The 19,448-nt window shown below is 34.7% G+C and overlaps 1 protein-coding gene across 1 annotated transcript in view; it reads left to right on the forward strand.

Annotated features, from left to right (window-relative positions):
• Rlip (Ral interacting protein) overlaps nt 1-19,448 on the forward strand; it is a 135,762-nt gene continuing 116,314 nt past the window's right edge. Inside the window, exons 1-2 of the mRNA XM_090388309.1 lie at nt 1-273; nt 9,926-10,040. Of these exons, the coding sequence (XP_090244435.1) occupies nt 9,950-10,040 (91 nt within the window). The 5' untranslated portion in view covers nt 1-273; nt 9,926-9,949. The remainder of the gene's footprint in view (nt 274-9,925; nt 10,041-19,448) is intronic.

A 19,448-nucleotide genomic window follows, 5' to 3' on the forward strand; every position in this document is an offset into this window, starting at 1 on the left:
ATAAGTTTGGTGTGTTTGTGTGTGCATAGTTGTTTGTACGAAGTGTGTATTCAAAATGTAGGCAAGTGGGAAAGTCGTTTAGGAAAGTTTTCAAAAACTATAAACAACGTACTTTATGTAAATAAATTTAAATTAAAGGAAACTGAAGCTGTTGCTTTTTCTTTCTTTCTGTATATTACGCATTTCCAAATTGTTTATAACGGAAATTTTCCATCCATTTCCAATGGAAACAAGCAGTATTTTCATGATTGATACGGCTTTTATATATTATAGGTACCAATTTCCTTTATTATTATTAAATTTTGATAATATTGGGTTTTTAATGCTGAGTTAATAGGAAAACGAACCATTTTTATATTGGTGTATGTTAAATTTCTTAAGTGAATTTCTTAGTAACATGAATAAAGTTAAAATAAAATCAAATAAAACCTGTAAAGTTATTTTGGTTGGTTGTTTATTATCATTTTGCATTCATACCGGTAACCAAATGTGACACCATCGGTACTGCATGCCACTATGTTGCTTACTGACAGTGGCATGCAATAGTAGTTCTGTATTCCATTTTAGTTGTTTTTATACACATTGCATCTTAGGCTATATTGCGCCAGTGTATTATATCTGCACAATTATTTATGGGCTATTTACATGTAGCTGGCCAAAAACCTGAATAACTTGTGGGGGAAAAGCCTCCTCCTGCCTGAGATTGACCATCTACAGCCTTGGTTGAAGAGCCCTTTAAAGAAATCTTCACGTCTCCAATGGGATTTGAACCGAAACTTCTCCAGACCTAGTTAGTGAAGCATTGAAACCACTGTGCTGTTGCTGACGGTTTTCTCTTGTAAAACAGTGTCATGTTGTGGTAGTTTTGCAAGCAAATCATATACCTTAGGATGCTCTTTTTATTTTATTTTATTTTATATGGATCCAAGTTTCTTAGGGTGCTGTTTTTATTTTATTTTAATTTTATTGAGTTATTTATTTTTGATCATTGCATGCAACTGATAAATTGAAGTAAATCTTAATTTAAGAAAAAAATTAAATTTCTTGCAGCAAAGACATGACTGCAGAAAATATTGAAATGTTAAGATATATTATAATTGCAAAATGACTGAATAAAAAGGGGAAAAAAGTTTATTCTTTATACATAAGTCATACTTGTTTATTCTTGATACATAAGTCATAGTAGCAATTATTGCAACACATTTTCTACACAGTTTGCTTTTCATAACTTAAAATATGCTAGTGATGTTTAATATATTTGAAAGTAATTTTTCAAAAATATATTACATATTTTAATAATAATTACAGAGCCTAAATTTATTTATAGTTGCTGAAATTTGATATCTATGTATTTGTGGGTGACCAAAGTTTAAAATTATTGTAATGTAAGCTGATCAAACATCTGTTTTTTTGACTGTGGTGTCCTATTACTGACAAAAATGAAATGAGATTCCAAATAGTCTGATTTTTCCCAACATTGCTATTTTATTTAGAAGTTACGTGAAAGTTTTATGTTACACAGATTTTGTAAGTGGTACTTTTTTTTGTTTGTTTGTTTATTAGGTGTCGGGCAAGTTGATTGCAGAAGAGGAAATAATTTTTGACACTTTTGGGAGTAAAACACTTCTGTTATATGTAACATTCAGCTAAGTAAGGCATATGGATAACATTTCTATTTAAAAGTATGGTATTTAAAGAAAACAATCATGATAAAATAATGTTTAATGATTTGTATCTGTATGTCCCACTAGACATGCACAACAGCAGCAAAAGTCAACAAAGCACATAGTCATCTGTGATAGATGTTGTATTTTTCTTAAAAAACTTGTGGCAGTCACATGTTCATGATTCATATGCAAATTTGACAGGTGTGTACTGTCTTTTTATTTTTTTAAAATCTGTTCAAACTGCCATATTGGTATCTTTCAAACAATGACATATGGGCTGTTTTAATGGACAGATATGAAAGTTATTGGTACAAGGATACTTGTAGGGGGGCATATTTATAGGTGGGGTACAGGTACGTGGGGGATAGTCATACACTATTACAGTTAAGTTAGTTATTGGTGCATAAGTATATAGGTACAAGTATTCACATATAAATGGTTGTGGAATATAGGTAAGTGGGCCTGCGGATCACCCGCTAATAAGTTAGGTTAGTTATCAGTGTATACATACCCACACATAGATGTTACCAGTATAGGTAAGTAGGATTCATAGGTCACTCGCTAATATGTAAGTACTGATTTGTGTTAATAATGATAATTCCATATCCAGTGGGGAAAAAAAAAATTCTAATAGCTCAATCATGGTTTTGTTCTGTTTTGTACAGAATGTTACTTGTCTGTGCATGAAAAAGTACATTGATATACACTGAGTGGACAGAAATCATGGGATACCTACCTAGTAACAGATATACCCACCTTTTGCCTGGATAAGGGCAGTCTCACATGGCGAGGCATTGAGTCTACTCATGAAAACGTTCCACAGGTATTTCCATCCATGCTTGCTGTATCACTGTTCATAATTCTGTCACATTCCTGGATGGCCCTTTCCACAGCATCTAAAAGATGCTCCACAGGGTTCATGTCCGGTGAACGCGGAGGCCATTCCATGGTGGAAAAATCTGTGGAATGCTCTTCGAACCACCTTCTAGTCACCACAGCTCTGTGGGTAGGTGCATTGTCCTGCTGGAAGAGTCCATTTCCCTGTGGGTGCACGATGACCATGAAGGGATGCAGATGGTCTGCAAGGATGGACACGTAACCTGGACCATACGCAACCAGAGGTCCCAACATGTGCCAGTTGAACATGCCCCAGACCATTACCGACTGCCCACCTTCCTGAACAGTTCCTTGTTGATATGATGGGTGCATAGCTTCATGCGGTTTCCGCCAGATATGCGTCCTCCCGCCCGCTTGAAATAACTGGAAATGGGACTCATTGGACCAGGAGACCCGTCTCCAATCATCCAAGGTCCAGTGCCAATGTTATTTCACCCAGTTGAGGCATAGATTCCTGTGTCGTGGTGATTTGTGCCACTGTTGCTCTCCAGTTGACTGAAACAATGCGAGACAGATGTCAATGACCACGTTCATCCACCACCTTTCTCCGCCCACAGCACTGTCCACGATGAGATGTTATTCCAGAAATGGCGTATTCCCAATGCACTGTTGATACTGTCGAAAGGGAATAGTGCAATTTCTGTACCACCTCTGTGATAGAGTGACCCATGCATCGGACACCCACTATCACCCCTCTTTCAAAGTGGAGGCGCCTCTGTAGCCAGGTGGGAAGGAGCAGCAGTGCGTAGCACATACTTCTTGATTAGACCGGGGTTCGAGCCCGTCACCACCAAATACGGAGGATGCGGAAAGGTCAGGGAATGACCATCGCATATTCCCGGAGCAATATGGCTTTAGTTGCTAATGCTCCTAAAAACCAAACAACAAACACAAACTTTCAAAGTCAGTTAACTCATGACGTTTATCCATACTGACATCGAATTACCATCTACGTGAATGCAGTGTACCTATATACCTGCCAAGTGGTGGGTTTGTCCACCAGCAAGAGGGGTGACAGTGTTGTGTTGCCCAGGAATCAGGTATCCCATGAATTCTGTCCTTTCAGTGTATTTAGTACAATATGAATAACTTTATAAAAATAAAAATTTTAATAAATGAACAGTTTGAAATATTTTTCAAATAGTAATAACAAAATCTATTATCTTATATATAAGCCTACATGTGTATATTTTAAAATTTAAATCAGTTCAGTGAACAATAGCTTACCCTACACTGGCCAGAAAATTGTATATTCCAAACCAAAATATCACTTGTATACATTATCACTAATTCATCACCTTACACACTACATCTGCCATGTTGTATTTCAAAACAGGACATCAGGTGTACATATTTATGTTATTGTTATTTATATAATTGAAGTTATATTTCATAGCCTAATATAGAACCTTCAGTTCCCTTGCTAGGTCTTGTCATGTCTGCAGTTAGTACATTTTAAATTGCAATATTAATTAATAAATTTCAATTTGCATATTCCTGTATTAACCAGCTGTTTAGCTATATATAGGTTAGATGATTGAAAGGAAGAGAACAGCCAAAGATCATCTATCACTCATTTCAATAATCTAACCTATATATCCATTATGATTGTTGGGTTCCTTCTGCCAGTATGTGCAGTGTCCCTAGTCCATAATCCATATTACTATATGTTCCTCATCAAACTCTTAAAAATGCAATATATATATATATATATATATATATATATATATATATATATATATAGTACTGATATTTTTTTTTTTTTTTTTTTATAAATCTTCATAAATAATGAAGTCATAAAAAGCTGCAGTTATCCACTAGATTTTTTTGTAGCCCTTTTTGGCTTTGAGTAGCTGCTTCTATTATTTTAGCATATGAGTTTATTAGGAAGGCATTTTCTGTCATTTCTCATCTCTATTTAATGTCCTCCACAAATTTTCTGGTACTAAGTTTAATGAAAAAACCTGTAGTGTTTCCCAGAAATATGCTGTTTAGAGATAGGCAGAGTTTTTTTTTTTCTGGACATCCTTAGTGTCAAATCTTGATTTGACTGTTTTTTGCCTTTGTACCTGAACCTTGGTCTAACACTGATTAGGTCTGTAGAGATTGCATCATTTCTGCCTATTGATAGTTTCAACAGTGTCAATAAGTTTTTTGCTAAAATAATATCTCCAGGGAGTCATTTTTTCAGAGCTAGTTCAGGAGAGCCTGTGAGACCCAGTGCAACTACTTTACAGAAGCCCTTACCAACTTGACCTTACTTGTTTACCAATTGACATCACAAATATAATATACAACATATATATAATGTACATAATATATATAAAGCATATTAGTATTAGCAATGACCACATGGTGCAAGGAAGCCAATGGCTTATGCTGCACCGGCCAAAAAAAAAATATATATATATATAATAAAATAAAATAACAAAAATAAATAATTTAATAATAAGAATAAAATAATAAAATTTTAAAAAATAATAATTAGAGAAAAGGAAATAGACAACCTATGCATTTTCCCCCCTCTCTTAGGTAATTATCCAGCTGACCTTTGAATTTTCCCAAACTGTCAGCCTCTACCACCCATGTAGTAGTAGTAGTGGCATGTGATGCAAGAAAGCATGTGTATGAGCTTATGCAGCATCAGCCAAAAAAAAAAATCACATCATTCCCTCCAAATGCCTGTCCAGTTCCTCCTTAAATTTATTCAACCTATCAACTTCCACAACGACAGGTGGAAGTTTATTCCAGCAATTAACCACCCGCTGGCTAAAGACAAATTTCCGCACATCTATCCTACATCTGTCTTTTCTTAATTTGAATTTATGCCCCCTTAGGTTTGTAATCTGAACAAGTGGAAGGATCCCATCAGAATTCAGCGTGCTCAACCCATTCAAGGCCTTATACACATCAATCAGATCACCATGCAGGTGCCTAGTCTCCAGCCACTGCAATTTGCAGAACTTAAGCCTCTCTTGGTAAGAGGATCCCTTCATTCCCCTCACCAATCTTGCCCTTCTCTGTACAAGCTCAAGTAAATCTACATCCTTCCTAAAATGAGACCTCCAGACCTGTACGCAGTACTCAAGGCGTGGCCTGACCATTGCCTTATACAGAGGGATAATCACCTCCTTTTCCCTGCTAGCAAAATTCCTATATATCATTGACAAAACCCGATGACCTGCCCTGGCAGCCTGTCTGCATTGCTCAGAAAACTTCATATCTGCCTGCACAATTACTCCCAGGTCTTTCATTTCCTACCACCTTAAGTGTAGTACCACACAGTTGGTACATTTCTCTGGGGCTACTTCTACCCACATGCAGTACTTTGCATTTATCAAGGTTAAACTTCAGTTGCCACTTCTTAGTCCATCTGCCCAAATTATCTAATGTAGCTAACTTATTCCAGTAATTTATGACTCGCTGGCCAAAATAAAACTTCCTGCAATCGAGTCTAAACATCTCTCCCCTGTAACTTTAAATTATGGCCCCTTGTTCTAGAATCATTTATAACCATGAAAATTTCATCCTCATTCATTTTGTTTATGCCTCTCAGAGCCTTAAACACCTCAATCAAGTCTCCTCTAAGGTGCCTAATTTTGAAGCTCTGCAACCCACATATTCAGTCTTTCTTTCCTCATCTGGACGCCCTTTTATCGATCTCACCAGGCGAGTTACCCATCTTTGGACCCTTTCAACAAGCACAATGTCTTTCTTTAAGGTGTGGTCTCCATACTTGAACAATGATATTATATATAAATAATGGTATTAGTTAAACAATATATTTAACAGTATTAATGTTACTTGTATATTATATTAATAAAGGTTGCGTAAATATATAGCACAAATAAATGTTTTGTAAACATATATTCATAAATAATTTCCACATTAGGATTTTTATTTTATTTAATTTTGTTAATTTTTATTAAATCACTCAAGTGGTCAAATGCAAGATTGCATTAGCACATGCGTTAGAGTAGACAATGGTTCAAATTCGTATGACTACCGAATACAGTTAACAGTTGTATTCATTATCAGAATTATTAATTGTAAGCTCTTCTGAACTAGTGCTTATACCTGGGTTCCTTTAACTCTAGGACCAGCCCTGGCATTACAGTTTCAATTTTGAGAAACTTCTTTCACCTGTCACTTCAGTTGTAGTCTAGTGGTCCATACATGAAGCGATAAGCTGATCCAGTGCATATCTTTTAAATATAAAGCTAGGTATAAATCTGACAACGAAAAAATATAAAAAAAGATATAAATTTGACTGGGGGGGGGAGAATCAAAAGCCATACTCTAATAAAATAATAATCTGTTAACCCTTCCTTATTTGTATATACTAATGCTCATCACTCATGAAATGCCTGTATTTCTATTACATAAAGAGAAACTTGACTACAAGAGGCTCCATTATGTAAGCACAAGGTGCCCAAAAGTGCAAGGTCCAGTGCAGTTGCATGTGCCTAATTGCTGGTTCTGAATTTCCAAATTAGCCCATAATATAGTCTGGATCCTGTTGACTAGTAATTTATCATTTACTAGAACACTGTCAGCGATTTATACTGTACCTTACAAAACAAATGATAATTTTAAAACAAGTTCAAACATACCCATAAGAGTTGCATTGCTTATCTATACAATAAATGCAACAAAATTTTGTTGTGTTCGTTATTCTTATTTTTGGAATAATATTCAATTTAATTTAATATATTTTTCCATAAATTGCCCTTTCTGCCAATCCCATTTCTGATTAATTTTTCATTATAGGGTACTCTGTGAAGTGATCATTGAAGCAATTATACCCTGACTTACTTCTTTTTGTCTTCAGCCTTTGCTTAGTAACTAATTCATATGTTAGTGATTTGCATAACACTGGGCTACAGCCTTTTAACCCTTTGGGTTAAAAGGTTGTGGTCCAAAAAGGTTATTAAAATGTTATATCCCTTGGTTGTTTTGGATGGCAGTGCCTTGTGGTTCCTGAGATATAGGGTCCTGCCAAATGAAATCCTTCTTTATTCCATTGTATATTTTGAATAATATTCTGTTATTCATCTTTTGGCATTTTAATTCACAAATGCAGCAATTCAAAAACACATGCTGCAAAGGAGACAAGATCATCTTAACAAGTTATTTAATTTCATAAGCGATTTCAAAAATTATTTCTTTCTAATTATATGCACCACAGTATTATGTGAGTACATTGTATTTCCTGTGTATTGTTCCTTTCTCGCACACTTTTAAAAATGTCTTGCTGAAAAACCAAAATCCTTTATCATTTGAGGATTTTCATCAATTTTGTTTGTTATTATACTTCAGCTTCATATTGGCTGTATTACAACCTCAAGATATTTTGTATATAAACAGTGTTGAGTGTTCAATCCCCTAATTGATAATTTAATTTTGGATTACTAGGCAAAATCACCAGATGCAGAACCTTGCATTTACCATCATTAAAGATTAATTGGTATTATTTTAAACTAGTTATATAATTTGTCTGATGTGTTGCAGCAGTATTCTTTAGATTCATTCATTGTTAACAACCCTGCCAAACTTAATATCATCAGCAAATTTTGACATGAAACTTGTGATACCATCATCAAATATCATTAATAAAAATTAAAAGCAACACACTGTTGGCACAGACTTTTGAGGTACCCCACTTGTAGCGCTGATCCATTTGAAGCAGTGTCCATTTATAACCATTCTGTTTACCAAGGTTATGTAATTTCTGTTTGTGACACAGTTATGCTACATGGATTTATGTATTGGTAATTAATTCTCATATTTTCCTGGAACAGGGAAATACAAGAATAATGGATTATTTAGAAATATAAAATAATGGAGTCAGTGATTAAAGAAGTATTGTAAGATCATCTTGATAGGAATGCAGTTATCTGGAAATAACAGTATGGATGTGTTAAGGGGAGATTTTGTCTGACCAGTCTGATTAACTACTACAATGCAGTAACAAAGGAACTGGATGCAAAAAATAATTTTGACATCATATACTTAATTTTTTTTTTTTAGCAAGGTTTTTGACACTGTTCCATATGAAAGATTACTGTACAAACCAGAGCAGTGTGGCATTATGGGAAATTTACTGCCATGGCCATAGCCAAGTGGTCAAGCACAAGGGTTCATAAATGCGTGTGCTTTGAGTGACTGGGGTTCAAATTAATTACTGCTAAATATGGTGCTGTTTCTCATATTCTCTGTATCTTGTGAACCCCCCCCCCCTGACAGTGTGGTCATCCTTGAATATAAACAGAAAATTTATTTATTAAAGGGATATAATTTATTTATTTAAGGGATAGTTGAATGATAGAAGACAGAGGGTAATTATTAATGGGCACTTTTCTTCTTGGACTAATGTTGTTAGTGACATCCCTCAGGGTTTAGTGCTAGGCTCTTACTGTTTTCAATATTAACATTATCGATAAAGGCATATCAAGCTTATTTTCTAAGTTTGCTGATAAAAAGGTTGGTCGAGTGGTTAATGTCAGGAATCAAAGAATACTACTTCAACAAGACCTAGAAGAATTAGGCAGATTGGCTGAGAAGTGGCAATTAAAGTTTTTAAAATTGATAAATACATTAGTGCACTACATATTGGCAGTAGTAATACAGAATAGCGTTCTAATTGGGTGGTACCACACTTAAGGTGGCAGAAAACAAAAGAGACATAGGGGTGATTGTAGTCTTCATTCTCAGAGCAATGCAGACAGGCTGCTAGGACAGCTCGTTGGATTCTGTCAATGATATATAGAAATTTTGCCAGCATTATCAAGATGATTATATCATTGTATAAAGCTACGGTTAAGTTTGTCTTGAGTACTGCATACAGGTCTCGAAACCTCATTTTAAAAGAAATATGGAATAGGTGCAGAGGAGAGTAACAAGATTATTTGAGGACACTAAAGAGTAGTCCATCATTAAAGACTTGTTTTTCTGATTCCAGCCATTGGAAACCACACACCTGTAAGGATACTTGATTGACATGTTTAAGGTCTTAAATGAATTGTGTAAACTAAGTGCTAATGGCATTCTTACTCTGACTCAGACAATACACATCAGGGGACATAAATTGAAAAAGGATGGCTGCAGAATAGATTTGTGAAAATTTGCTCTGAGCCAGTGGGTAGTTGATCGTTCTAATGAACTTCCATTTGATGTTGTTGGTAGTGAGTAGTTCAAATAAATTTAAGGATTAGCTAAATTATTAGTGATGTGGACAGGTGATGTGGGACATTTTGTGGGATATTTGCTACTATTAATAATAATAACTTGTTTCATATTCGTTATTCATAAATAGCAAGCATTGAAAAGTTAAAAGATTATAATTATAGTTTATTTTACAGATAGGGTTTTAATAATTATTCAGAATGGATTTTGAAAGTCCTGATGTAGAGAAGGATTTTCCAGGGCTCTATGCTTCAGATGCTGCCAAAAGAAGTCAAGATCGAGGAAGTGATTGTAAGTTTTTAGTGTTTATTATTAAGTAATTTGTTTTTATAAAGATATTGAAAAAAATTAAAGGAGTGATTTTTGCTCTTATTTATATGGAATTATATATGAAATTATCTACAGTTATTTGGAATAACCTATCAGGTGACCAAAACGTTGGTGCAGATTTTTAAGATACAATTAACACATAATTAAAAATAAGAACACAATTGTCCTCTGTGATCATTTGGCCAGAAGATAGAAGCTCATAATGGATGATACCAGTTACATTCCATCAGACACAGCAAAATCATTTGTTGGTTTAGCAAGGGCTGCAACGTGTGCAACACAGTTTTACAAGATGATACAATGTGCTCATTTGCCATAAGCCATTTTTTGTTGCATGTCCACAACCAGTCCAAAAATGGCTTTTCTGTTACAATAATAATTGTTCTGTTACATTTTTCTGTTACAATTACAATAATATTACATTGTAATTGTAACAGAAATTACAGAAAATTACAATAATAATTGTAATTTTCTGTTACAATAATAATTGTAACAGAAAAGCAACAATAAGCAAATTGAGTCTGGAGTTTATTGTTGGCTTTGTGTTTATGTGGAACCCATTTGCTCAATTCATATACCTCTCCTACTCAATGCAATACATTGGTTTCATCACTCGTCTTTTTGCAAGCACCTGGTATATTTAGCATGAATCTGGTTCTGCAGCAGCTGTCAGTTTGCCATCATTAGTGGCTGTCAGTCATATTTTACTCAGTACATCAGCAAGTCACTCATCACCTGGTTTAGGTTTTTTATTCATTTTTGTGTTGTTCGTTTATTCACTATATCTTCAAACAGGCCTATGGGGCTGGGAAATTCCATACTGCAATAATTAAAGACAAACACCAGCCAAGGAATTAAAAATTTTTTACTATAAAAATAAAATATACAGAAATAAAATATAATGAAAACACTATCAGAAGACTAAAATATTACAATAAATTATGATAAAATAAACTACGATAAAACGTTAAAAATATAGTTAAAAATACCGAAGCAATAAAATTATCTAAAATAAACTGGATTAAAAGCGATAAAACTTGAAGCTTTCGGAGACTGCTGTCTCCTTCAACAGTATACTATTACTGCAATGACACATCCTTAAGTAGCAGGCCCATGGCACTCATGCACGTAGTCCATCAGACACATGGTCGGCATTCCCCACGCGCACATCGGAAACGGAAGTGGCTCGGGAGCGTGTCAAACAGAACCGGTCATCCCGTCTGAGGAAAACCGCCTCAAACGGGGTGTAAACGTGTCCCCCTGTCCCTGTTAATAGTATTACAACTTGGTGAACCGATTTGCAAGCTCTCAAGCCACTTGCGTTCCCAAAATCCATGGGCACGGTCCGTAATGACCGCGTCTTTATGGACCATGCGGACTTACAAACACCAGCCAAGGAATTTAAAAATTTTTAATTCCTTGGCTGGTGTTTGTCTTTAATTATTTCAGTACATTTATTCACTATCTGCTCTGAATGCTATGAATATTTTATGGTTTACTTTTGTAGTGTTTGTGCCCAGTTTATACTTATAAAGTAAACATGTTCAAATAACTGTAATCGGAGCAGGGATTTTTTCATCACTTTTCACTATTTTACCAAATTGCATTAGGTATCAACTGATTCAGTCAGCTTGCAAAGTCCATCAATGGATAATTGCCATCTGCAGTGGTCTCCACATAATTTTTGTAAAAATAATTATCCTTGAAAAAAACCATTTAAACTATTTTGCTCATCTGATAAAAAGGAATAATTTGCATATGCATTTAATATAGATATTATTTTTAATTTAATTTTTTTTATATTTAAGCTCAGCCTCCGTAGCCAAGTGGTCAGGAGTGGGAGTGCACTATCATATGCTCTTTGAATAAACCGGGTTTCAAGCCCCTGACTGCTAAATACAGTCAATATGCCAACCTGCACTGGCCCAGCATGGCAGATTATGGTCCATTTCCCTCAACATGAATTGTTGAGGCTTCCATCTAGCAGTGGATTGATAAAGGCCGCTGTTTACCTTGCTTTTTTTTTTTTTTTATTATTGATTTATTTTTATTATTGATTCATTAGTTTAACTGATTGTTAAGTATCGACAAAGAAGCAAATTTTCTGAAAATAAAATTTATTTCCTGATTTTCCAAGTGATCTGAGAATTATTTATAAAATATGTAAACTTTAAATTACTTGAAGAAAAAAATCATCTTTCTTATTCTGCTTTTTTGGCAGTAATTTCCATCCTTCCTGGATTCTACCAGTGATACTTAGAGCTTCATTTTACATTCAAGGGGAAAAAAAATCTTTTATGACATAAGTACAGAAGTTTTATAAAGAAAAAAAAGTAGTTTAGACAATTTTTAAATTAATAGTAAAATATGAATGATTTTATCCCTTGCAAAGAATATGCACATATACAGGGTGTTTCAAAAATATTGGTACAAATGTTTAGGGGAGGTAGGTAACATCTAAAGGAATGTGAATCGTATAGGAACCCATAACCGGAAATGTCACCGTAAGTCGGTACACGGCGCTGTTTATCAGTTCGCAAGAGGGAAAATTTCTGGTTTACTCATTCAAGCAGTAGTCGCCACACGAAGAGCATGCATCGATATACGAACTGTGAGCTGGCAGACATGCACCTAGTGTATGGATTAGCAGAGGGCAATGGATGAGCTGCTCAACGAATTTATGGAGAATGCTTCCCAGACAAACATGTACCGGACCACCGTTTGTTTGCGCGTGTGCATCAAAATTTGTGCCATTATGAGTCATTTAGAAGTAACAGGAGTAGTGCGGGCAGACTACGTTCGACGCGCCATAGAAAAAATTGTGTTGAATGCCGTCCAGAATAATCCTACTACCAGCACACATGCCGTTGCCTCTGCCTTAGGAGTGTCATTGCAGTGTACAGCGTGTCTGGCATGACGATTCCTTACATCCCTTTCATCTCCAAAGGGTTCAGTTACTGCTCCCCCAAGATCATCCTGCACATGTGGCTTTTGCACAGTGGTTTCTCCAAGAAAGCGTTAAAGACTTGAATTTTCCAGTCTGTTTTGTTCACGGATGAGGCTTATTTCACTCGGGAAGGCTTATTCAACCAGCACAATGCTCATGTGTGGGCTCACGACAACCCACACTGTGTGTGCCCCCATGCGGCACAACATCGCTTCGCAATAAATGTGTGGGCAGGTATGGTCGGTGACTACTTAGTCGGCCCATACCTGTTACCATCCCGCATGAACTCCGCTAAATATTGGATCTTTCTTGAACAAGTTCTACCAGGGTTACTTGACGATGTTCCAGCAAATGTGAGATGCAACATTTGATTTCAACATGATGGGGCGCCTGCCCATTATAGAAGGTGTGTTCGTGACCATTTGAACAGGTGTTTTGGGCGTCGATGGATTGGCCGTAGTGGACCTGTTCCTGGCCCCCACGCTCACCTGATTTATCGAGCCTTGATTTCTTTCTGTGGCCCTCAAATCTATCATGTATGAATCGCCTGTGGAGATGGAAATGGATCTCGTGGAGAGACTCGTCTGCGCTGCCGCTACTGTCAAAGAAACTCCAGGTGTGTTCGACCGTGTCTGCCAATCCATGCTGCGTCGATGTCACGCATGCATCGCGTCTCATGGGGGAACCTTCGAGCATCTGTTGTAACATCATGAAATGCATCCATCTCAGCGCCTCCATAGCCAGGTGGGAAGGAGCAGCAGCAGTGCATAGCACACGCTTCTTGATTAGACCGGGGTTCAAGCCCTTCACCACCAAATACGGTGGATGCGGAAAGGTCAGGGAATGACCACTGCATATCCCGGAGCAATATGGCCTTAGTTTCTAATGCTCCTAAAATCCAAGTAACAAACAAACATACAGCATCCATCTCATACTACATTGTTAATATTATGTCAAATAAATGTTTGCCACTAATTACTGTTTTATGTCATTCTGCTTCTTGTGCCTCTGCTACTACTTTCCTGTGACATTTCCAGTTATGGGTTCCTATGCGATTCACATTCCTTTAGATGTTACCTACCTCCCCTAAACGTTTGTACCAATATTTTTGAGACACCCTGTATATGATCAAAGGAGTATGAACGTATACATTTTTTCATGTAAGGGACCAAAGGAGTATGAACGTGTGCATGCACGTGTGTGTTTTAAATTCTATCAATGCAGTATCAACAAGTTGAATCTGCATATATATACAGATTCTCTTGGAACTCTATAGAAACATGCTGGCCATCTGTGTTTACAAATAATAGTAACTATTTTTATATTTATAATACTTTCAAAAATTGACTTAAGAGTCAAGCTGAAATTGTAGAAATTCTCTGTAATTTGGATACAAAATTTGATGAAACTTAATCAGATAATGCACTGCGTAATCACTGAATTATGACCCCTTACCTATTAAAATTTTGGTGAAGAAACCCACTTGTGAAAGGATTAGTAATATAATTGCTTTTGAAAGAAAATGAAGCATATTTAAAAAATTGTTATAATTTATTTTATTACCTTCAAGTATTTCTATCTGGTTAAATATTATTTTAATGAATTTATCAGCCAATTTTATTAAAATAAAAATGGCTGATAAATTCTGCACTAGTCTATACTTCTTTTTTATAGGAAGAATCGTGTCTGCTACAGAGGTGTGCAGATTTTTTGTTTATAAGCACTGATCATCAAAATGTTTTAGTGCCTGTGCTGTAATAAAATATTAGGTTGTTGTTATTATTATTTAGATACTGCTATTTTATTGCAAATGATTATGTAATTTTGAATTTTTTTTTTCAACGTCTCTCTCTATTAGATAAAAAAAATTATAAGCACTATTCTGCAGTTAAGAAACATTTGTTATTATCTAGATGGAAATATAATTGTCATTATCCTTTAAGAAAAATGTTTTTAACAATCAGTGAGTGCAGTTTACCAAGAAAGACAGGTTTGAAACAACCAGCAGTTTTTCTTAACAGCTATATTCAGTCATGTACTGTAGAAAACAACATCAGTTGAGGAAACTTGCTGGTTCATTCTAACCTATCATAACATTGTGGTAGCTAATTATCAAAAATAAAGGTTGACTACTTTATTAATTAATTCATTAATAAAATCAGTATTAATTCATTTTTAAATAAGTGCTGGCATTACGTAATCATTTGCTATGTTCACCATATGTTTGTGAGCAAATAGATTTTCTTAAAGTAGTGTTAATTATTTCAGTATCGGAATAATCCATATTCTACAGTACTAGAAAGTTTAGATACATATTCAGATTTTTGCGTATCGCTTTTGGTTTAATAAAGACATTGTAAAAGTTAAAGTTTACAATAAAATGGAATTGTCTGATTAATAAATTTGTAATGGAATGTCTTTTTAATGAAAACCTGAGTACATTTTATTACAGCACTTCAGGCAGAGGAGTATCTGGACAGTTGTTGCTTATGCAAGTCTTTTACACATCTCTGTATTTGTAGGGTTGTTTTTTTTTTTTATATGATCAAAGGAGTATGAATATACATTTTTTCATTTAGTGCCTGTGCTGTAATAAAATATAGAATTAGGTTGTTATTATTATTATTTAATACTGCTATTTTAATGCAAATGATTATGTAATTTTGAATTTTTTTTTAAATGTCTCTCTCTATTAGATAAAAAAAATTATAAGCACTATTCTGCAGTTAAGAAACATTTGTTCTTATCTAGATGGAAATATAATTGTCATTATCCTTTAAGAAGGAGTAAAGGAGTATGAACATGTGCATGCACGTGTGTGTTTTAAATTCTATCAATGCAGTATCAACAAGCAAATTTTTTGAAAATAAAATTTATTTCCTGATTTTCCAAGTGATCTGAGAATCTAAGATAATCACTATCCATGTTGTGGTTTCCTGTTTTGTTGTTATCCATTTTTATACAGGGTGTTTCAATTAAAAGAGTCTATCTCACTTATTTTTAAGTTTAGGCTATTCGTTGTCTGGTACTTTTCAGTCATGTGTGGGCTGAAATTTTTAAAATTGGATTAAATATTTTCATTTAGATTTTATGATTTTTAAATTCAACTTTTTCTTAATTAATCGCTTTTTTCTCTGTGGAAAAGTTGTTCCCACTCCCTCATTTATTCTAAAAATATGATTTTGGTGTTCTTTTGAAACAAATATGTTGGTTTTATTGGAAGAAAAAAGCAAAAAAAAAAAAAAAAAAATATGGTAGTTGTATATGATATTGACCCTTCAGTATACAACTTTAGCTCCAAGGACAGTATTTTTTGTCTCTTCACACTATAATTGCTATGTTAATATTTTATTTATTTTATTATTTTTTTTTTTTTTCAAATGAAATCAGCTTATGTACATTTCAGGAGTATACTAATGAAGTTTTTAGACTAAACCAAGGGCAGGGAACATCTTTCCTACTGAAAAAACAAGCAGTTTATTAGGCAAAATATAAATTTAGTTAGTTAGTTCAATTTTAACATTAAATTCAAAAATTTTAGCTCAAGTATGGCAGAAAAGGTCCGGGCAACAAATTTCCTAAACTAAAAATAAGTGAGATAAACACTGAAGACTTTTAATTGAAACACCCTGTATATAATAACTATATATGCTGTTGGCCAAAAGTTAAGCAACAAGTAAAATTTACCAGTAGTTCTGTCAAGGTAACCATAATAACAGACCTTGGTTTTGTGGACTGGAAGAAGAAACAGGCAGCATCTACCAAACCAGGCATCCATCTGAATGGGACCCAGAGATGTAACTGCCTCTTGTTATGTTCAGCCACTTTCTTTGCTAATACAGTAATCTTTATCTTTTGTGTGTGTTTGTTCAACATGGCATGAATAAATTTCGTTCACAACAACAGTATTATTATATTAATTCAACTTTATAATGTTTATAATACCGAGATGTGTTTAGTTTAATTTTTTTTCTTTCCATTCTTATTAATAGTATGCAAAAAACGTTCATGGTGCCAAACGAAGCATTAATTAAGTATGCTGGTTTTCAAGTAACATATAAATCATTGCTTCATAAACATTGCAAAAAAAAATTAAAAAACATTATCTACCAGAATATTGATGAAATATGAAAAATAGGCCCCAAAAGGGATGGCCTATTTAGTCAGAGTTCTCAATCAAATTTCAGAGCCTGTATCTTCCCCATGGGTGAGAAATATGTATATAAATAATAAATATATTGGTGCAGTTAAAGCCTTGCTCCAATTTCCTGGAACTTGTCATTCTAGAAAAACAACCACTGGATAATATGTAGAAACTACTGTGATGCTGTTTTGTCTCTAGCTTTCAGCATTTCAGATCTAAATTCATCTACACTGCTGTCTTTCCATACTGAGTATTTTCTACTTCTGTATAGAGACAGTATCTAAAATTTTCCTCATTTCAGTCTGTTACTCTTGTTCACTGACATTCTCAGCTCCTTCAGCAAATTATCAAAGTATTTACTCCATACTTCTAAAATATTGTTCCCTTTTGATTTAAATTCTTATCATTATTCATTACTTTAGTTATGTTTTTTATTACAATTCTGAAATTTTTAATTAAATGCCCTAAACATTACCACCTTCTCAATAATTGGTTTTCATATCTTTCCTAAGAGCTTAACATTTTTTATTTATCCTTTTTCACACTCTCTTGGATTTCTTGGATTTTTTATTCCAATAAGGATATATTCATTTTAACTGCCAACAGTTTCTTATATTTTACTTTTCTCGGACTCTCTTTAAACTTCTTGCATCTACTTGGGCATTCTGAATTTGCTCTCTTTACAGATCTCTCCACATACTTTTTTGCAGCTTCTAGTAAAGTTGCTTAAATGTTTACCATTATTCATTCTAAAGTCATGTTAGCATCAAGAATGGTATTAACTCTTAATGCAGAACATTTATTTATTTGATGACCGTTGCTGGATCTGAGAACTTTTTGATTTTTGTCTGTTTTAACTCTGAGTTAAGTGGCAAAGTCAGAAAGTTTGAAATAGCTACTAAGAGATGTCGTGCCCATATGTGTCCATGTCTGCACATGCATGTAGTCGATTTTGGTATCATGCCCTTTTCACCAAAATGAGTTGTTTCTGTTTTGTTTATTGCATTTCAACAAAACATAGCATCTGTGTTCTTCTACAACTGCCTTACTCAATATCTTGTCTCTACCAATTGTTACCTATTCTCCAGAATAAAACACTTCCTAAAGAGACAGGTTCAAGTCTGCAGAGGAGGTGGAAATTGCCATGAGAGGCACTAAGGTAGGCAGCAAGGAAAAGGTCTGCTTCCAATAACAATATTTCTGTTGGCTGTGACCTCAGCAGTACTTGATAGTTGTCATTCTAAATTAGTTATCTTATTTTGCTTACTGTACTTTGAGCTTCCTCACTAAGAAAGATATGGCTTATTAAACCCACGTTTAGTCTCTAGAGTAGGGGTCGGCATCCTGCGGCTCACGAGCAGCATGTAGCTCTTTGAACACGTAACTGCGGCTCTTTAACTTTTAGCCCACACGTATGACAAGCAACGTATTTTTGCAAGCAAATATTTTTGAACATGAACTATATTAAAAATAAACCAATAAATCTAAACAATGCAAGTCTCTCAGCATGTTTAAAGATGAAAATTACAGCATACTCACCAGATGTTGAGTGATTTGCTCAAGAAGTTCAGCAACAAAAGTCACATTAATTCATACCTAATAGGATATTTGTTTTTTTCAGTATTAATAAATAATATTTCAAAATATATATATTTTTAACAAAACACCTTCCCACTCTATTCCATTTCTTAAAATATTCCCCCTCCATCCCAGCTTGAGCTGAGGTGCGGCTCTTTGGATTCTCTCTCTTTTTTTTTAAATTAGATCAGATGGCTCTTCACTCAAAGGTTGTCAACCCCTGGAACAAAGTTTCCAGCATCCCCCACCCCTTCTCCTTGAACCCATGCATGGTACTACTAGTACTAATTCTAAGCCGACCAGGCTAGCCAGGTGGGTAAAGTGCCTGCCTGGCAACCCAAAGGTCGCGGGTTCAAATCCCGCCTCGGGCTTGGATCAGAGTGAAATGCAAAAACTTTGGAAGGTGCATTATGACCACAGAAGCCGATGTGCCAACTAACAAAAAATTTTTAAATTTACTAATACTAATATAAAATAGCACTAATAATGCTATAATATAATATAATACATACTAACACTAGGTGGTAGATGATCCTCATCAGCCGGTGCTTATTGGAGGCTTGAAGTGGCGAAACCCATGTTTCGTCACCAGAGAAAAGTTTTCAGCATCCCCTCCTTCCCCATCTCTTTCAACCCATGCATGGTGCTAAGTACTATAGGTCTTTTATACTTTTCTTGTTTGGGGTTTACATAAAAAAAA

The sequence above is a fragment of the Mastigoproctus giganteus genome, chromosome 14 (assembly GCF_048544385.1).
Source record: "Mastigoproctus giganteus isolate SK-2022 chromosome 14, ASM4854438v1, whole genome shotgun sequence".
NCBI lineage: Eukaryota > Metazoa > Arthropoda > Arachnida > Uropygi > Thelyphonidae > Mastigoproctus > Mastigoproctus giganteus.